The 19,871-nt window shown below is 41.0% G+C and overlaps 1 protein-coding gene across 1 annotated transcript in view; it reads left to right on the forward strand.

The window, feature by feature from the left end:
• Nucleotides 1-19,871, forward strand: part of JMJD1C (jumonji domain containing 1C) — a 299,423-nt gene that overhangs the window by 101,135 nt on the left and 178,417 nt on the right. The window contains exon 2 of the mRNA XM_018576657.1: nucleotides 11,691-11,855. Within this exon, the coding sequence (XP_018432159.1) occupies nucleotides 11,691-11,855 (165 nt within the window). The remainder of the gene's footprint in view (nucleotides 1-11,690; nucleotides 11,856-19,871) is intronic.

The following is a 19,871-nucleotide window of genomic DNA, read 5'->3' on the forward strand; positions in this document are numbered from 1 at the left end:
ACAAGCGCAGGGCTCCCACTGATTCTGCAATATGTTGACTAGTATAATAAGTTAATTATATATATTACAGTTTAATAATGATATAAATAAAATGCACAATAAATGCACTTGAAACATCCCAAAACCATCTCCCCCTCTCTCCCTTCACCCCCCCTCGCTTCGTGGAAAAAATGTGTCAGCTAAACTGGTGGGACTACAACTCCCAGCAAAACTTTATACGGCAATGCATAAAGACACAGGCTATAGAGGACTACAACTCCCAGCAATATTTTATACAGCAATGCAGAATGGCTTTAGCTAGAGAGGATTACAACTCCCAACAATACTTTATAAGGCAATGCAGAATAGCTTGAGCTATAGAGGACTACAACTCCCAGGAATGCTTCATACAGCAATGGAGAATGGCTTCGGCTATAGAGGACTGCAACTCTCATTGATATTTTATACAGCGTTTGCAATTCTGAATTGTTGTATTACATTCTGTTGGAAGTTGTAGTCCTCTATAGCCATTACCATTCTGCATTTCTGTATAAAGTATTGCTGGGAGTTGTAGTCCTCTATAGCTGATGCCATTCTCTACTGCTGCAATGCAGAATGGCACCAGCTATAGAGGGCTACAACTTCCAGCAATACTTTATAACTGATGGAATTGTTCTGCATGTATGTATAGAGGGTTACAAACAATGTGACTTGAGGCACATACCTTGTTTGACTGTCCTCATGGTGAGAACTCATGCAGCAGGGAGAGGTGATAGGCTCTGCAATCAAGTGGCTGCTGCTAGTTCCTCCTGGCCGAGGCCCCAGCGCTGCCCCATAGTGTGCCTGCAGGCTGCTGTACTCGGTGTCGGCGAGGCACTTCAAATTCCATAGCTATTTTCCCCTGGCGTCGGCTATGGGGCGGATGTGACTGACGTCGTGGGACCTGATTGGAGTCTGTGCAGTCGATGCTTGTTCGGTGCGACAGGTGGCCTCTCAGTCAGAGCGGCGGAGGGAGAGACTATTTTCTCGTTGGAGGGGGAACTGGGCAATTTCCACCCCCCCCCCCTGAGAAAATGGTCTCTCCCTCCGCCGCTCTGACAGGGATGGCCACCGGCCTCACTGAACAAGCAGCGGGTGCACACTCGTATCCGCCACTGTTGGCGGGGGGGGGGCACACGGGGTGGCAAGGACTAAACTAGGGGGGGCAATTGCCCCCCCTCACCCCCCTCTAGCGACGCCACTGGTAACACCCAACAACCTATCACGTACAACCTCCCAGGGCTTTGGACATGAAGAGTGAATTTGTATTGGATGTTCTGGTATAGTCACAACATTTGTATTAGCCAATGGGTAGGCAACCTGGACATTGAACTACAAGTCCGCTGAGCCATTGCAAGACTAACAGCTGCAGACATGACTCCCAGAGGTAGTGACAAGATGTAAATTTTGTAGTTTCACCACAGCTGGAGGCCTGAGGTTGCCTACCCCTGTGCTAGTATCTTGCTCAGACTTATGTGAATGTGCCACTTCCCCATGACTACTGGGCAAAGCCTAAAGTTTCTCCCCCTTTAGAATGCAATGGCATTTCAGGCTTTTGTACTGGAGAGACACTTTGTTTTCCATCCGTTTGTCACGGTTGTCAGCACACATTGTTTCTAACAGGAATTCCTCCCACTGCTGCTGCTTAAACTTGGCATGTGACAATGGGAATTATGTCCAGGAAATCTCCACATAATAAGGCTGTCCGAATATATGTACAGTATAGGCTTTAGCTTTTTGGACCTTAAGGACATTTGTCCTTAAGGTCCAAAATTCTTAAAGGAGAATTATGAGGTGAGTGAATTTCACTCACCTCATAATCTGAGCCGACCTGTGACAATGAAACTGTCACAGGTCGGCTCAGTAAATCGGGAAGTGAGCGAACACATAGCGCCGCTCGCTCACTTCTGGATCTATCCCTGCAGAGAGCCGTGACTGTCACTCACGGCTCCCTGCAGGGATCCCCCCTCCCCTGTCCGATCCTCCAGCGCTGACTGGCAGAACGGACGGGGGAGGGGGCGGGCACAGCTGGCTCTGCCTCTAGATAGGCAGAGCCAGCTGTCACTCATGCAGCTGGGTGGATCCAGACAGTATTGTCGGGATCCGTTCCGGCTGCGGCGTCTCAGTATACCGCAAGCTGTAGCTCGTGGTATACTGAGCTTTGGGTCACGGGAGAACGCTAGTTTGTGTTCTCCCGTGACCCTTAGGAGAACTATGGGGAAAAGCCATGACCCCATAGTTCTCCTTTAACATCTACCTGTGTTAGGCCCTGTTCACACCAGGGCGTTATGGCCACGCATATTTACCAACATGAATGATCTAATACATTGCTATGGGGACAGTTCATGAAATCCGAACTGCCTCCATCCCGAATTGCTCCCTGACCCTTTTTTGCCGCGCTAATCAGTGCGGTTTCCATACAGCTTTCAATGGAACCGCGCTGTACATCGTGGCTTTGGGCGTTTTTTATTGCGTTTTAGCGCTGAAACGCAATTAGAAACACCCAAAACCGCCCTTTTAAAATCCGAGTGGAAACCGTGCTGATCCGTAACCGCCCTGGTGTGAATGGGGCCTAAAGGTAGGTACATCTAAACACAGGAGAACTGGAAGCATAACACTTGTTTATATATCCTAGATCATTTATCCTGAGATTAAATAACCTAAACACAGTGGGGGTAATGTGGATGTAGATATTATTTGTGCTATTATTGCTGCCATTTTTCTCTTTATCTACATTTGTGTAAGCCAGTACATGTTTGAGACAACACAGGATGGCATTTTATACCTGGGAACTAACACAATACATAGTCGCAAACCATTTCATATTACCATCAGTATAAATTATTATGCATATATGTTTTTCTATATGTTTCTATAATATAGGGTCAGTCTTAAACACCGTGGTTGTTGGTATCCAAAGGAGTTGTAGAATTTGATCAGTCGTTCCCAGATAGAGATATGACAGTCATTCTGCTGCTATCTACCTTGTATATTTTTTTAGAAGATGGAAATCTGACGATTGGGGAACTACACAAATATACCAACATTTGTTGGTACCCAATAATAAATGTTCCCGCTTTTGACAGGTTGTCCATTTACTAACACTGAACATGCTTATTGTGCTTTTGAGACCTTACAGTCAGTCCTGGCATAGCCAGCATTCCCAAAGTTTTAATCTCCTCTTGTCAACATAAATGGTTAGATATATGCATGTTGAGCTGCAGGACAAGAGCAGTGACAGCAGTCTTGAGTAGTTACTTGGTTAAATAAATATGTTAGTATTTTCAATGATTAGGTTCCAGTTTTGTAATATAAGGTTTATATGCAACTTAAATCAGTTGATGTGGATTAAGTGCAAGGTTGATCTTCTGATATAATAATTGGTTAGTCAGGTTAATACCGCTTTTAAAGTCATGTTCATATTCATGTTTTTGGGGGTTTTTTTTGGTATCCTTTAAGTGGCATTTAGGAAATATGTGGCAGAATTAGAGTGTACTCCTATTAAACGCTCTGGGTTGTCGGCTTTGCTCAGTGGAATCATTTTGGAGATGATCGTAAAGGCGACACAAACATAAAATAATGAACTGCTGAAAAGTTGCAGTCCGAAAACAACTTGGCATTACCGCACATGTTTAGGGGTGTCCCAAGAATCAGAATAAATGGCTCTATGAATATTTAAATGGTTTTCCTCAGTGACATTGTACAGATAAAATGAAACCTTTACTTTTCATCACCTTGCAATGGTGTTGAAAAGTGCCACTGTTATAATAAGCATTTACCCCTGTGCTTTTACCTGCATTTTTGTGTTGGTGACAGTGTAAGTTAACAAAGGCTTTGTAGTCACTTATTCCCTCAAGTAAATGCGCCATAATTTCTCTGCACTCTTAATGCCCTTTTGAAGTAGTGAGTATTACTCCATTTTTTTGGACATGTTGTAACGTACTTATTTCAGCAATGCGGTAGTGTTTGCAGCTTTCACAGAAAAGGAACCAGTGAGATTACACATAAACCACAACATTCACTGGAGTGTTTGTGCTGTGCTTGCTGACGTCAGCAGTTCTTTCTTTCTTTTTTTTTTTCTCATTGCTTGAGCCAACTTAACTGGTTGAGAAAGGAAATGTGATAGCTGGACAGTATGTCAAGGAGTTTGTGAGAAAGATGTTTATGACACTTGATGAATTCATCGCTTTTTGTAGAGGTGAATACCCAACTGCTAGTAGAAAACAAGTTTATTCAGGGCTTGTTCATACTCAAAGAATCGGCAATCTAACGTAGAGCTGAAAATCAACAGATTGCTTATATAGTTATTTTTTTTTTATTGGGTCCAATGGTGATTTGATGGTGTTAAGGCAGTGGCACGCTGCCTTCGCGAGCACTGTGTCATGTAATTTTCTCCCGGCACGTCAGCTTGCGAGAGCTCGCATAGCTGAGTGTGCCGAGAGGAAAAATGTCATCTTCAGCCAATCGGCTCGCGCGTCAGCATGCGACGACTGGCTGGTTATTACGCACAATCCGATTGGCTGAAGGTGCAGTCAATCATCTGCCTGCACTCAGCTCACACACTGCACGCAAAGCTCTGTGCCGGACAGCTTTGCTTCGCTCTGCACGACTCTGCGTGCAGCGTGTCACGGGCTTTAGAATTCATCAGCAGTCGGTAACAAGTCAAAAAAATGGTTTTAATATTTTCAAAGCAACACTTTGTTTTGTAACAGGAGCTCTTGATATAAAAAAAATTTAACCATATTTCACTGCAGCAGTTTCTCCCGTATAATGCCATAAGGGGCGGGAATTGGGAGCATGGCTTGCAAAAGTAAGGCCATTTATATTCACTGTTTCAGGGTGCATAAACACCACTGGATTTAGAGGGGTCTTGGAAATGCATTGATTTCTCCAAATAATATCTTGTGTTCTGTTTCCTTCATGTGACCAGAAGTGATAATTCACTGTTAACGACCCAGTGTAATATCTGCAGCAAATAAGAACATATCTGTTTTTTATGTGTCCAGTTTTCTATGTCCTGTTATGATCATCTCCGTGTGCGTTTCCTATTTGTGTATTGTTAGGCTTTTAGATATATATATATATATAGACCAATAATCTAGTGGGTGAGACGGATACAAGAGAAGCATGCTGTGGAACATGTCTTTTGTGGATCAATTGTCACTTCCAAAATAAAACCCCTACTGTATCTTCAATGGCAGGCACAGTCCTGCTAGTTGACACACTGGCAGATGGTGCTAAAATGAGACTTGCATTAAATAAGTATGCCTTTCATGTAAAAGGTACAGCCCTACATTACCAAGGCTAGTTGGTATAGCAGAGGTTCCAAGTTATTTTGGACTACCGTACATAGACTGCATTATTTACTCTTCAACTATGAGTAAACAGGGATACACGTTGGTAGAGCAGATTGTAATTTTTATAGCTGAATTTAACATGTTTTCATTCTCAAATTACTAAAATAATGGCACAAAGTTTGAACAGTTTCATACAGTGGTAGATTTTTGGCGGTACCATCTTCTGGGCCCCATGAGATCCATGGGCTTCTAGTGACCCTCTATCAGACCCTTACACCCACATTCTGCATTCAGTCAGACCCAGGGGAATATTGTGCCTGGTGCCCCAAGGTCATCTATTAAGTTTTTATAAATAATTCATCTGGTTGGGGGGTGTCAGTGTGTAAAATGTAAAGCATACAATGAAGGTTGCTTCTTTATTTAAAACAGGACTGAAAAACCTACAGAAATTCATACTAGCCCACAGATACTATTAGACAGTCCATCCCAAAGGCCAGTATGGCCAAAGCTCCAGTCCAGGTTGTACTAATATTTAATTTAAACAATCGGGAGTAACAAAAACTAAATTACACTGATGTAAACCAAGCTAGCAAAGATTAAACCTAACTGCTACCGGTATTAAAACCCAATTATTTTACAAAACTAGAAATGCTAAGGGGAAGAAAATCATAGGACAACTAAATGATAACTTGGTATTACTGTGCTGAACTTTTGAGGCTGGATTCCCACTGGTCTGTGTGCATGCAGCATGCAGCATGTGTGTCAATGGGCCCTCGTAGTTTACCTTTCACTTTAATACTAAACTACATTGAACGTACAGTATGTCTACTTGCAGTGCATCTTCATGGGAAAGTGTGAATAGGTTCTAAGGACAACTGTACTTTTAACATAGACTCCTACAGGTACTCCTAGAATGAGATCCTAATAGGTTGGACTTGATGGACTAATGTCTTTATTCAACCTCAAATACTATGTAACTATGTAACCTACCATCCCACCTTTCCTTCACTATCCCCTCCCACCACAGCGTTTACTTACCTCTGTGGCATGGTGTTATAGTGTTGTCCTGTGCATTGTTTATTTCGCTGTGGCTGAAATCCTGTTCAGCACCGACTGCTCCTGTACATTGAGAAATGATTGGTGCTGGGTTCTGGCAAGGCCTCTTATAGTTCTAAACCAGTCTATGGTGATCACATCTATCTCCTCCTCAAGGCATTGGGGGAGGGGGGCACTTAAGGAGGAGAGCAAAGGAAGTGATGCAAGTTGCCTTCTTCCTTCCCCCTGCTGATGTCATGGAGCTACAAAGAGGGTTCACCGCATCCCTGGATCAAGTAGAAAGTACAAAACCAAAGCACTGCTGGCAAAAGAAAATATGGATGAACTTTACAATGCCACTTAAGATGGCAATGGCAAAAACAGGACAAGTCCCAAGTATTGCCTGTGGTCTCCCTGAAGCTGAAATTTTTTCCCCAGTGCTGAATTACCATGCTTCTGTGCAGGTAGCCATCTTGAAAGAGCGGGACTTTGTTTCATCATGTCAGAGCCTCCAGCAAGGAGAATAGTGAGCAGTACAGTAGTGACATCACCAAATCTCACCCCAGATCTCCGAGAGGTTAGCAGTCAGGGGCAGCAGTGCCCTAAATCTCACATTGTTGATATACAGCTATTAGCTTGAGTCCCTAGGTGCCCTCATGTACCAGGCACGCACTGCTGTTTTTCTGGACGAATTTCAGACAAAAGGTAACTATATCGGACTGCTTAGGCACAATTAACACTTTTTAAATATTTCCTCTAATATCATTATTATACAAGATTTATATAGATCTAACTGTTTGCACAGTGCTTTACAATATAAGGAAGACATTAATATAGCAAATCTTCACTTTTCGAGCTCATTTCAGTTTTATGGAAGGATTGGGTGATTTTCTTACAGCCTGAAATGTTCTATGTTCTAATTACTAAATGCTAATATAGTAACATTTTGATCCAGAGCATTGATCTGACCTCCCTGATTTTCTTCTGTGGGACAAGAATGCCAAGGTTTTCCTAAGGGGGTTTGTTCTTTGTCCTTTGTCTGTACCAAAGCTGTTGGAATTGTAAGTGTTAGAACTTGGTGGGCATTAGTTCTTTTTCTTTTTTTAAGCCCTCTTGGCTTTAAAAAAAGACTCCAAACGTATACGCTGCTTACAAGAAACTCTGTGCAATTTTGTAGACCTTTATTTTATTTATATTAAGCTTTTCTATCTTGCCTGTATCACTTACTGATCTAATAATATGGCATGTAGGAAGGAGTTAAGCCTCTGACAGCTCCTGACAGACTCTTGTGTGATAGAACACTACCCAAGCTGTATTTGTTTCCCACACATTGGTGGAACTGAGGTCATCCCAGCTGACAGTGACAGGTGATTGTCAGGGGAATGCAAGTCTCTGAGCTCCTCCACACAGCATGCCAGTGAAAGTGGGGGAGGAGGACAGCTCTGACCGGGTGGGGGTGGCGGTGTTTGTGAGTCTTTTTCGTCACATCTGTTTGCTATTCGTCCTGTGGCATTTATTTGAGTGATCCTCCTACATTTTGAGTCAGTTTTGTTCTTTAAAGAGAGATGCACACTTTTATTTTGGTTTGATAAATGTTGAGAGTTAATTGAACAAGGCGTTCTGTTTCTTTTATAATCTTTGTATTTATTTATTTTTTGTTGTTGAATTCTCTACATAGCTTCCGTCATCAACACAGACTCCTGCAGAGTGAGACATACAACTATGAGCTCATTTTATAAAGAAAAGTCTATCATTTTCCTGTATAAAAGGGAGCCAGTCAAAAATCTTTGCAGGATTTTTTTCTTTTACCCCTTCTTAAATCAAGATCGTCGGTGCTGATTAGGATAACGATTATGATGCTCCCCCGTCAACTCATCCCATGCTCGCCTCCAGGACTAGAGTCTCTCCCATCCTCTGAAACTCCTTACCCCAACCTGTTCATCTATCTCCTACTCTGACTGCCTTTAGGTTATCGCTAAAGACTCATCTCTTCAGGGAAGCCTATCCCACTTCAAACTAACCACTGAACTATCACTTTCTCAAGCAATTCATCTCCACACAGCTACCACCTTTTGTATCACTTGCCCCTCCCTTTTAGATTGTAAGCTTTCATGGGCAGAGCCCTCCTCATCTTGTCTTGAAGTGTATTGTAATGTCTTCCTTATATTGCAAAGCGCTGCGCAAACTGTTGGAGCGATATAAATCCTGTATAATAATAATACTGCATAGTGTACAGAAAGGTTATTTTTTTCTATCTCCTATTAATGGAATAGACAAACCCCATTGTGTTAGGATTTCGTTTTACTCGCTCCTATATCTTTGTTCATATAGAAGACAGTGTCTTCTTTTTTTTTGCTTGAGTTGAAGCCATGCTGATGCCTTTCACAACTGAGGTTTGCCAAGGCTTTCCCTTATATTTAGAGCAGCTATTTTCAGTCTGTGTGCCCAGAGGGACATTTGGCCTGCCTCAGACTCTTGCTAATGCGTTCAGTCTCCTTGCTAGACAAACGATACCGAAGGGAACCCATTGCTAATGCTCAACATCCCTTTTTGGCAATCTGCTGAGGTTGGTATAAATGTTGTGTGATTTCTCAATTCAGATCAACATTTCTGCGTATTGTCAGTGCTAAACAGGAAAATGTTGCCTTGTGCAAGAGGACTAATTGAAATGATGACAGTATGGCTTTGAAAGCAGCGTGAATGACCACAGTTGCAGGATTTCCCATCTACTGAGGTTTGCAGAAGGTCTGTTTTATAGTATAATGAGATCTGAAGGGGAATCTTGTTTCTGTTTTTTCCCACAAGACTCTACTGGTGGACCATTATTTAAAGAGCTGTTATCATCAGTGTAGTTTATGAAAGTAAAGATTGAATCAGAACCCAGGTCTGGTTAATTGGCCCAATCTTAAATTGATGTGAACATACACACATGGCTGAACCTGTGTAATCAAGTCTTTTAACACCTGTGGGACCTCTGAAATGTATTGGAGACCAAGGGCACTCCTACAAGAGTGGTGAGACTTGCATGCATGATCCGAACATTCTCAGGATCTATGACTCGATGGCAAAGAGAGAGAAGATGGAGAGTAGATAAATGGCTCTGGTTAAAACTGTGGGTGCCTCCTATCGCAGCCAATTTGAGAAGCTGTCATACTTGTCTGTAACCTTAGATAATATTGTTAATGATCAAATACATGTATATATATACGGTAATGGCCACCATGAGATTGAATTAACCAACCTGTTCCAATGATAAAATATTTGATTAGGCAACATTTGGGAGGCGTGTGTTTGCCTTGAACTGGGCAATAGATTACATTTAAAATAATGGGCACTATGGAATTTATATTGGCTGATATGGACACTATGGAATTTAAGTTGAAGAAGGTTTGCCGATCTTACTACCTTTTATTTCACAGCTAAACACAACCTGAGCTGTATGATATTTGATCACATCCTTGATTATGCAAATCTAGGAAAGAAAATACAGGGCCAAGGGAGAAGCAAAAGTGGCAGCTGCCTCTATAGGGTTTCAAGCTACTACTCCACTTTCATCTCTTTACTGTAAATGTATTTGTTTCATGTTATCTGTGACAGTTATGGATTACTGGCACTGTCTGAATAAGGTAAATACAGATTTAAAGCAAGCATGAAGCTGTGTTGATGAGATCATCTCTATATGTACTGCATTATAAAGCTGGCCATAAACCGCTCAGATTTTAGCCAAGTCCTGCTTACTCGACCGAAATTCAAGCTGTGGGTGACCCTGCTCCAATTTAAACTGACTTTTGTCAAAGGAGACGGGCCGCAAATTGTCCGCAGAAGAGTGAGCTGCAGTCACTGTCCGGGTATGTCAGAATACAGTACAGGGAGTCCCGGGGTTGCATACATCCGACTACTTACAAACGGAGGCTATTACTGTACAGCAGGGGTAGTTGTAATGCTACCGTGCTCGTGCTGACAAGGAGTGCCCACCTTTTTGGGTCTGGTTCGTAGTGCTGTACGTACTTTACAGGAAGTTGGCTCTTGTTAGACGTGCAGACGAGGGGTGCCTGCCTCTTCTTCCAGGCCACTGTGAGGTTTTTACTGCTGTCTGTATCCTCATTAGAAAGATTTAATCTCACTTCCTGTCCACAACAGGAAGTGAGAGGAAACCTACCCCTAGGAAGGAAAATTCACTCCTGTAAGAGTTAACAATGGGAAAAAGGTGTCTTCACTGAAGCATACCCAAAATTTTCAAAATCCAATTGTCACAGGGACAGAAAGTGAGGTGAAATCGCCCTTCCCTACGCTATCCAAAACAAAAATAAAAAAATGTTTTGGCTGCAGACACATTTAAAAAATGTACCTGTTCCACCTTACATACAAATTCAACTTAAGACCAAACCTACAGTCCCTATCTTGTTCATAACCCGAGGACTGTCTGTAGTCCAGAAGGGAAGAATTAGCCAGTGGAGCTAAACCTGAAAAAAACTACAAATGTATGTCCAGCTTAATTCTAGGACTAAATACTCAACATGTTGATGAATAAAGGAGCTAGTTCACCATCAGCAATAAAAGCATTGATTCCCAAATAAATGATTAATTTAAATTTGAATTCCAGATACGTACAAAACAATTCAATATAAAAATAAATTAGAAAAATCAATACATGTATTTTACGCAGAACTAGCAGAAGTACCTAAATGTGTCTTGAACAGTTCCCTGCATAGTCCTCAGACTGGGAAAGAAATGGTTGGCACCCGGAGTCAGTCGTCAGAGCTCTATGTAGTCATAGGGAGTGATGGGCCTGAACATGACTTGGTTTTTCTGCAGTGTGGTATGCTGAGAAGTGCCGGGCCTCACTGTGATGTCTGGCTCTGATCAGAAGGCTAACTGAACAAATATTTTTTTTTTTTTTTTGCAATTTAAACAATTCTTTTCAGTTTCTTTTCTCACTTGTCTACAGTAAACCGATAACTGATTGTTTGCTGTACTTTGCTGTACTTTAACTAAATTTGGCATTGAACTTTGCACAAGGCCCTTATGTCTGTTTACATGTTTCTAGCTAAAAGAGATTATTGTATGCTAGGCTGGGTTCACGTCACATTGGAGCTGAAATTAGGAACCCATCCTCCCAAGCAATGTTTGAATGAATGAATGAGCCCAAAGACAGCTTTGTATTCTTCTGAGCTATTGTGCCTCTGTGTGTTGATGACAAAAGGTCTTGCTCCACTAAACTTGTCCTCCCATGCTGTGCGGCTGCCGTCTACCCTTTAGTGAAACTGTATCCTCTTGCTGGGGCTTGTGCACGTAAAATATTCCTCTGTATATTTAACATACGCTCTCTTTCCTTTTTAGGTCTATGTGGAATTTGATGACCTAGAGTGGGATAAACGAGAATGGGTGAAAGTATATGAAGAATTTACAGCCTTTTTTGTGGAGTTCCAGCTGGTCTGGGCGAAGAGGAAAGACCCCAGCCAGTCTCAGGGATCAAAGGTCAAGCAAGTCCAGTGGCCTGCCTTGGTAAGATACAATCTTTACTGTTGTCATTTTCTTTCTTTCATGCCTACTTTAACTGCTTGAAGACCAGGTGTTCAGATCCCCTACCTGGCCAGGCCATTTTTCAGTATTCAGCGCTGCGGTACTTTGACTGACATTTATTCCGTCACGCAACGCTGTACTGAAATGAATTTTATACCATTTTTTGGGGACAGATAGAGCTTTCTTTTGGTGGTATTTAATCACCACTGCGGGTTTTATTTTTTACTATATTCAGGAGAAATTACTGAAAATTTTGAGAAAAAAACGTTTTTTTTTACATTATGCTATAAAACAACTAATATTACCCACTTTTTTGGTAAAATATAAAAGATGGGGTCACGTCGGGTAAATAGACACCAAACATGTCAAGTGTAAAAATTGCGCGCACTCGCAAAATCGCAAAAAACTAGCATACCCAAAATTGGCCATAGGCGACGCTTTAAAAGCTTTTACCGCTCATCAGTTTAGTGTTATCAGTGATTGGTGGCCCTAGAACTATTGCTCTCATTCCGACGTTCGCGTAACGTTCGTATGTAACATGTGCGGCGTAATGGGTGCAATTAGGGTTGCACAGATACCAAGTACAGTACTCAGTGCAAGTACGAGTACATGTACCGATACTTTTGAGCTCCAAGACTACACTAGAGGATAATTCAAAAGTTAGGAGGCAGCTGTCCTTTGTAAGGAACACACGGAGCTCCTGGGATTTGTACATCTCTGTTTTAATGTACGATTTTGTTTTTATAAATATAAAAATAAGGCAGATTTGTTTTGCATATATTAATTGCTAAACCCTGAAAACACTCCTAGTTAAGAAATTTACTAGTAATTCAATGCAATGACACTTCTTCCTGTTGCCAAGGATCATAAGAATGATATAATTGCCAGACAAATGTGGAAAGTGTGGAACCTCTGCCAAGTTTTATTGTTGTCTGCATCCGCATTAAGTAGGCCATATAGCAGTAGAATTTTGTTTTGCAGTTTTTTGTTTTCTGAACGTTTGATTTTTTTTTTTTGTTGGTTAGTGGGGTCTAATCAGAGTGTTGCGGTAGATTCCCTGCACTTCAAATTATTGGATAGAAGATGACCAGCACTCACAAAGTTCAAAGTGTGATTTTTTCATTTCTCTTTATTAAAGATGTGTCACATGCGTCATCAAAGCAAAGCCAGCGTTTCAGGGGCCACACAGGCCCCTGACATTAAGGTGACATAGTGACATTCGTACAACATAAGTGCCAGACTTATATAGTGAAATATACACCAGAGAGACAAAGTACCACCCCTATGACGTCACTATGACATCATGTCCCGCTATAATTCACACAGACATTGAGGGGTATTTATCAAAACTAGAGCAGACAAAATCTAGAGCAGATTTGCACTGCAACCAATCAGCTTCTATCTCTCATTTTCAAATCTCAACTGAGCAAACTGAAGAGAGATGCTGATTGGTTGCCATGGGAAACTGCTCCAGTTTCAGTCTACTCCAGTTTTGATAAATTCCCTCCATAGTGGTGTAATACTATACAGTAATGTGTACAGCGCAAGACAAAAAACCAGCAAACACTCGCCCACATGTGTTAAAAGTAAAGTGCTTATAATTGATGTGTTTTAATGGTTTTGTAAGACAAATCAATGTCTAATCAATATTTGTTTTCGAACGTACAGACAGGAAAAATTGATGGAGCTGGATGGAATTTTTTTTACATTATCTAAACAAGCAAAATTCTAAAAGCTCATGTGATTTTCTTTTGGGAAAAATGGTACATTTTGTAATGCACTTGTGTTAAGCACAAAGGTAACCTGTTTAATATGTCTGGGGTTCCATTCAAGTAGCAGGTCTGGAGGAGATTTTTTTAATGGCTTTCAAATGAAATTAGTTGACTCCATGATGGCTAGATTACATTTTCTGATGAACAATTTCGTTCAAACGTTTTAACAAAATTCGAACAGTTTTATAGCCAGCGATTCCCCCCATACATCCTTAAACCAGTAGTCACTGTGACAGACAGGCGGGAAAATCTCTCCAAAACAGACACACAACAATAGAAAAGGAAAAAAAAAAGCACTTGTGAGTGGGGAGGGCCTAGAACCACTGTTGGATTTTCTTGCTGTCTCTGTTCCCACTGGCTCGATTTTCTCTTACTTCCTGCCATGACAACTATGGCCAGAGAGAGAGGAAGTAAGGGAAAATATCACAGATAGTAATGAAGCCTGAAGGAGGTTGTCCCCCTTTCCTGATCTTTCCATGCTTAAAAAATGTTTTGCCTGGAGCTGTACTTTAATTTGATTTCCATTTAAATTGATTCACATATGTGTTTTATTTTTTTTTAGCATGAGTAAATGGATTATAGGAACTGTTGATTTAAGTGTCTTGTAAAAGAGCCTCAGCGTGGGTGGGCCAGATGTAACGTATTGTATAAAAGACATCATTTTGAAAGCAGCAGCAGACAGTGTGAGGTGGTGTTTAGTTAACTTTGTCAGTGTCTCTGGTCATCTATATGGCTTCAGCCATGTGTTTTTAGATTTTCCTGGGAAAACCCTTTGCACCTTGTGAACATTTTCTCAGAATGTATTCGGTTATTTTTTTGTACATTTGCATTACACGGGTTAGTGGCAATAAAAAGTTATGACATGTTTGACAGCATCTGTAAACCAACAGGAAGCAGTGCTTGGCTTTCTTTAGTTAAGGCAGACTTTAAGTGTCCACTTTTGCTGTCCAATTTGAGAAAACCCCTCTATATGTGTGTTGTGTGTTTTCATTCCCACAGCACCATGAAAAATATTTTATTTTAAACTTCTTATCTTTTAGATATTTTTTGCTGCAGCAGACAACATGGCTGACTGCAGGTTTTCCTGACAGTGGTCTTTATACGAAGGCTTAAATTTGATGATTGTGTTTCTCTCATTAACTACATTACCATTAACTTAATTAACACTAGAAAAGCCAGAGCTGTAATCCTTTACCCCTCACAACCCCTCCTAACATTACAAAGAAGGAAAAACAAGTAGAAATTTTAACCCTTAAAAAGCCAAGAAACCCTAACCCAAGTAAAAGCAATTTAAACTGCAATTTTAAAATTGTAATTTTAAATCTTTTTTAGCTTCTTTTATGTAAATAGGAACATGAAACAAATATAAAATAGGTGTTATCCCGATTCGGCTGCAAAAGTGGAAATACACTTTAAAGTTTTGTACCTTAAAGTTTTCCCCAGGGGGAATAAAACTCCCCTTGCAGTGGGGATTCCCTAAGGCCTGTTTCACACCTCGGCGTCTTACAGCGCATTCCTACGCTCTGTAAAACTCTCAACATGTGAAAACCGATGATTGCCTATGGGCATGGTTCCCACCTGGGCGTTTTACAGCGCGTAGGAACGTGCTGCAAAACGCCCTACGCCCAAAGAAGTACAGGAGCTTCTTTGGGGCGTTTTGCCACGCGTTGCCATTGGTATTCCCGAGTGTGGATCGGGGTTAACAAAGCGGTAACCCCAAGCCACACTCGGGAATACAACTTACAGGTCTTACCTTGTCCGTGATCCCCGCTGTGTCTTCGGCGGCTGCCGACTTCCGGGTTCCGTCCCTTGCGAGCGGCCGCGTCGCAGGTGGTCGGAGCCGGCGATAAGTTTAAAATTTAAACAAAAAAAAATTGAGAAAATAAAGGAAAAAAACTTTAAAAAATCATCCCACCAGTGAAACGCGCGTTTCACTGAACGAAAATAAAACGAGCTGAAAAACGAGCATAAAAAAACCGCTCAGGTGTGAACCCAGCTTAACACTGCATGGGTTAACTGCTTGTTTATGTGTAGGGTTACCTGTGTAAAGGACTTCTGCATACCTTAAACCTGACAAGAGGACTTTTGTGTCCAACTGTACAGATAAGGAGCTCTAACTTCTCTCCAATGTTTATTGTCTATATGCTTATTCGGATCCATAACCCAAACTATAATGAAGCCTGTGGATCAGCATGTCAGCTAGGCAACTATTTTCAGAAGAAATCGCCAATGGCAGCCTCCATATTGGTTTAATGACTGGTTCACTTTAAGCAGTTGGGTATTGTAGATAATCTACCCTTTCTCTAGTGGCTAACCTCTAATTCCTCTAAATGACAAGATGTGGCAAAGCTTACTTTGGAACTGGGTAAGTCTTGTGAAGAAACACTTGTAGGTAAACACTAAATGACCAACTTCCTGAAAATTCATTATATGTTCCTTTTTATCTAGAAAAAACATTTGAAGTTTTGATAAATGCACTCATCTGTTACGTTAAAATCACCGGGTTTGTCTTCAATAGGGACACGCCATGATTTTCCCTAGGAACATACATTTCAGATTTCTGTCTGTTCAGCAGAGAAGTGTAATATCTGCCGTGTAACTTGACAAAGACTCATAGAGGGGCATCCGTGTTCAGCTGACTGTATAAATTCACACTGTATATGAAAGGCATCTGTTCACAATATAAGCTTGTCATGTAAGTGCAGCTGTATGGAGAGAAGAGCCTCTTAGATGCCATCTGAGTCAGGCAAAGCATCTCATACTTAAATTACAAACATAATATATACAGAACATGTTTTCATAGCAGCACACATGTAAGAATGTTTCTTTTTAATAGTGACAACTGTGTGTTCATTGTCTATGTGTGATGAAGAGTCGGCGACTAGAATCAGCACTGCCTGCGTTAAATGTCATGTTTACTATATTTGTGTAGGTCATTCTGATCTGGAATATCTCCTGTAGCCGTAATGACAAACTCCAGTGACCATCCAAAGCCTGAAATAAATTATATCCTTGAGCATAGCGTATCTATCAAAATAAGTGAGACATTGAATGAACAGACTACAGTCAATAAAATCTTGATTGTAATGCTTGCTGCATTTGAAGACTGGGGTCCAGGGTTGCCCTTGTGTAAAATAACCATTCATAGACAAAGCTGCACCTGTTGCTCAGTAATAAGCTTAAAATCAAACTCCAGGAAGATTAATAGAAATTACCAGTTTAACGCATGTGTGTTTATTATGAAATGTGTAGTATGTCACCTGCACTCCATACAGCATTGCGACCTTCCAAAGGTGGTGCTTGAAGTCATGACATGGATGGCACCATGTGGAAACTGAACATGAGAGTCAGATAATCAGCAGCGCACATAAATCATTTTCTTTCTTCAGTTTATTGGTGTAATGCTACAAATTGTCATAGATGCCAACATTTTGAGGCCATGTAGGGTCCCTTCCTCAGGGCTTTCTCAGGACATCGCTATGTCGTCCTGAGGAATAGATCCTGCATGGCCCTGAAATGTTGGCATCTTTGACAATTTGTGGCATCACACCAATAAACTGAAGAAAGAAAAAGATTTGTGTGTTCTGGTGATCATCCGACTCTTATTATAAAATTAGGTACACTTTTTTTTTTTTTTTAAACAAGTGAATTTGACTTAATATCCTCTTGCAATGCCTGTACAGCTGAGCTCGGAAGGGAAGAAGGAGGTGCAGCAATACAAGAAGCAAGTCAGTTGTACCACTATGTGCTAACCAGAAACATGCTGATAAGGGAAGAGAGCAGAGTAACTAAAAGATGAGCCTATCAATGTGTGACTTACTCTTTACTGTCCAATCACAGGCTGAGGGAGAAGGGGCAAGACCTAGTTGTGTTACTTAACTGCAGTAGAGAAAAGTCAGGTCACCAGGCTGGTTGTGCTGCCTTGCAGGGCTGTATAAATCTCAGGAATAAATGGCATGTAAAACACCTCTTATATGTATTTTATCTGTTTGTTTGCCTAGAGTTAAGATTTAATCTTGTAAAGAAGGGATTTTTTTTAGTAAAAGTAGGCACTGTACTGTAGGGATGCACCGATATATCGGCTAAATGGCGAAAGTGGCATTTTTGTTCCGATACAGCGGCGCATCCCTGATTTCTTTCCTCACCGCTGGGCGCTGTCCTGTGTCCCAGCGGGAGGAGAGAAAGTGTGGCAGCCGGCCGAGCGCTGCGAGCGACCGGCGTCTCTCCTCCTACAGCGCTCAGCCTCCAGTCACAGTCCGGCAGAGCGGTGTGGGGGCGGAGACAGCCCTCACTGTCACAGCTCTCAGGAAGTAGAGTGGGACAAATACTCAGTGACCAGTGATCGCTGAGTGTTTGTAAATAATTTAGATTGTAAGCCCTCAGGGGCAGGGCCCTCCTTACCATCTTGTCTTGAATTGTATTGTGATTGAAATGTCTGCCCTATATTGTAAAACTGTTGGCGCTATATAAATCCTGGATAATAATAATAGTAATTGAGGACATAGCATGTTTACTATATCCTCAATTATGAATGAATGGGAAGTGAGCTACATCACCTCCTGTTCATTCATAATTGTGGTTATAGTAAACATACAATGTCCTCAAGTTATCAATGAACAGGAGCACTCATAGAGGATTCCTGTTCATTGATAACTGGGGCTGCAGAAAAAGAGATTGAGGACTTTGTGTCCTCAATCTCTTTTTCTATTTTAAAAGGGAAACATCAGGGGTCTGTTTAGACCCCTAATATTTCCCCGAAGCCCCTAAAAGTAAAGTAAAAAATAAAAATATTTAATAAAAAATGAATTAATAAATAAAAATAAATATTAAAAAATAAAAACGTTTATAAAAAATAGAATATTTTAAAAAATTTGAAAAAAATTTAAATAAAAAACATTTTCCGTTTCGGCCTGACAATTCTTTTTATTTTGGTTTCGTTTCAGTTTTGAAATCTCCATTTCGGTGCACCTCTATTTGATAGTATTCTGAAACATCATGTGCAAGGCCTACTTTGGTTCAATGTGCCACCATACTGTTATTGGTTACCATGGCAGTGCTAGTATATTCAGTTCATCCAGGGTGTCTTCCCAGGTCTATTCAAACCTCTGGTAGTGGAGATTAGAGAAGCCACCTGTCCTTATGACATAATACAGTTTGAGGTCTGAGTTACCCATTAGCAGGCCCAGGCATTGCTATTTTTGCATCCTTATGAATATCCATATCATTTTTCAAAAAGTCACCATTTATATAGGCGATTGAGAAAGGTGGTGGCAAGTACCGAATGGGCCTATGGCTGCAAAAATAAAATCTATGACCTGCCAGCTGCAGTACTTGGTTAATACCCTGTGTTTCACATAGGTTCACTGTAATATGTGTAATTATAGAGAGACTCTGTAAAACCCCACATCCCTATATCTTATATAGTATAAAAAGCACAGATAATAAAAAACCTTTGCTCAATGTTTGCAGTGGAAATTACATTATCTTTGCAAAGCAGATAAAAGTAGCATATCATGTACATTGCATCTCTGGGAATTCAACAGTTTAGATTAGATGTTTGCTTTCCATGGTCAATTAATCATCATGTTCGAATGCCACATTTATGCTGTACAGTCTGCAATAATATGGGATACATGTTAAAGGAATTGCTGAGTTATACTAGCCTACACAACACCGAATCACCTGCATATGTTCTCTGGCCTTATGTACTGTACAACATATTTTTTTTACTTCAAGACCATTTTAATGCATACATTTTTGTTTCCACATTATTTTCTATTAAGTAGCTCAGTGCTGCTCAGCTTTATTATAATACAGAAAGATTTCTTAGAACCTCATTAAACTATAGGCAAGCAACTAAATATACAGTACCTACATACAGTACATATACTGTATGTATACCTGACAAATGTATAATTCTATTAAGGAACTCTGGAGATTTACTTACTCCTGCCAAGACAGCCTAGCCGGGTCCGTGACCTCCCTTTTCTTCAGTACAGTTAAGGCAATGCAGCTTAGTCAAATACCTGCCCAGCCAGCCATTGGATGGTGAGGGCACCTTGGCATACTGATGAGATTGTGCCTGTGCTCTTCCTGAGCCCTAGAGCCTGATTGGCTTACAGTATCGACCCTTCCTCTCTCTTTGGACAGCGAAGTCAAGAGCCCTAGAACCTATTTTGCTTACAGTGCTGCCCCTTCCTCCTTTTTAGTTTTTTATATATATATA

This window comes from Nanorana parkeri, unplaced genomic scaffold (genome assembly GCF_000935625.1).
Source record: "Nanorana parkeri isolate BGI_ZX_2015 unplaced genomic scaffold, ASM93562v1 scaffold73, whole genome shotgun sequence".
NCBI lineage: Eukaryota > Metazoa > Chordata > Amphibia > Anura > Dicroglossidae > Nanorana > Nanorana parkeri.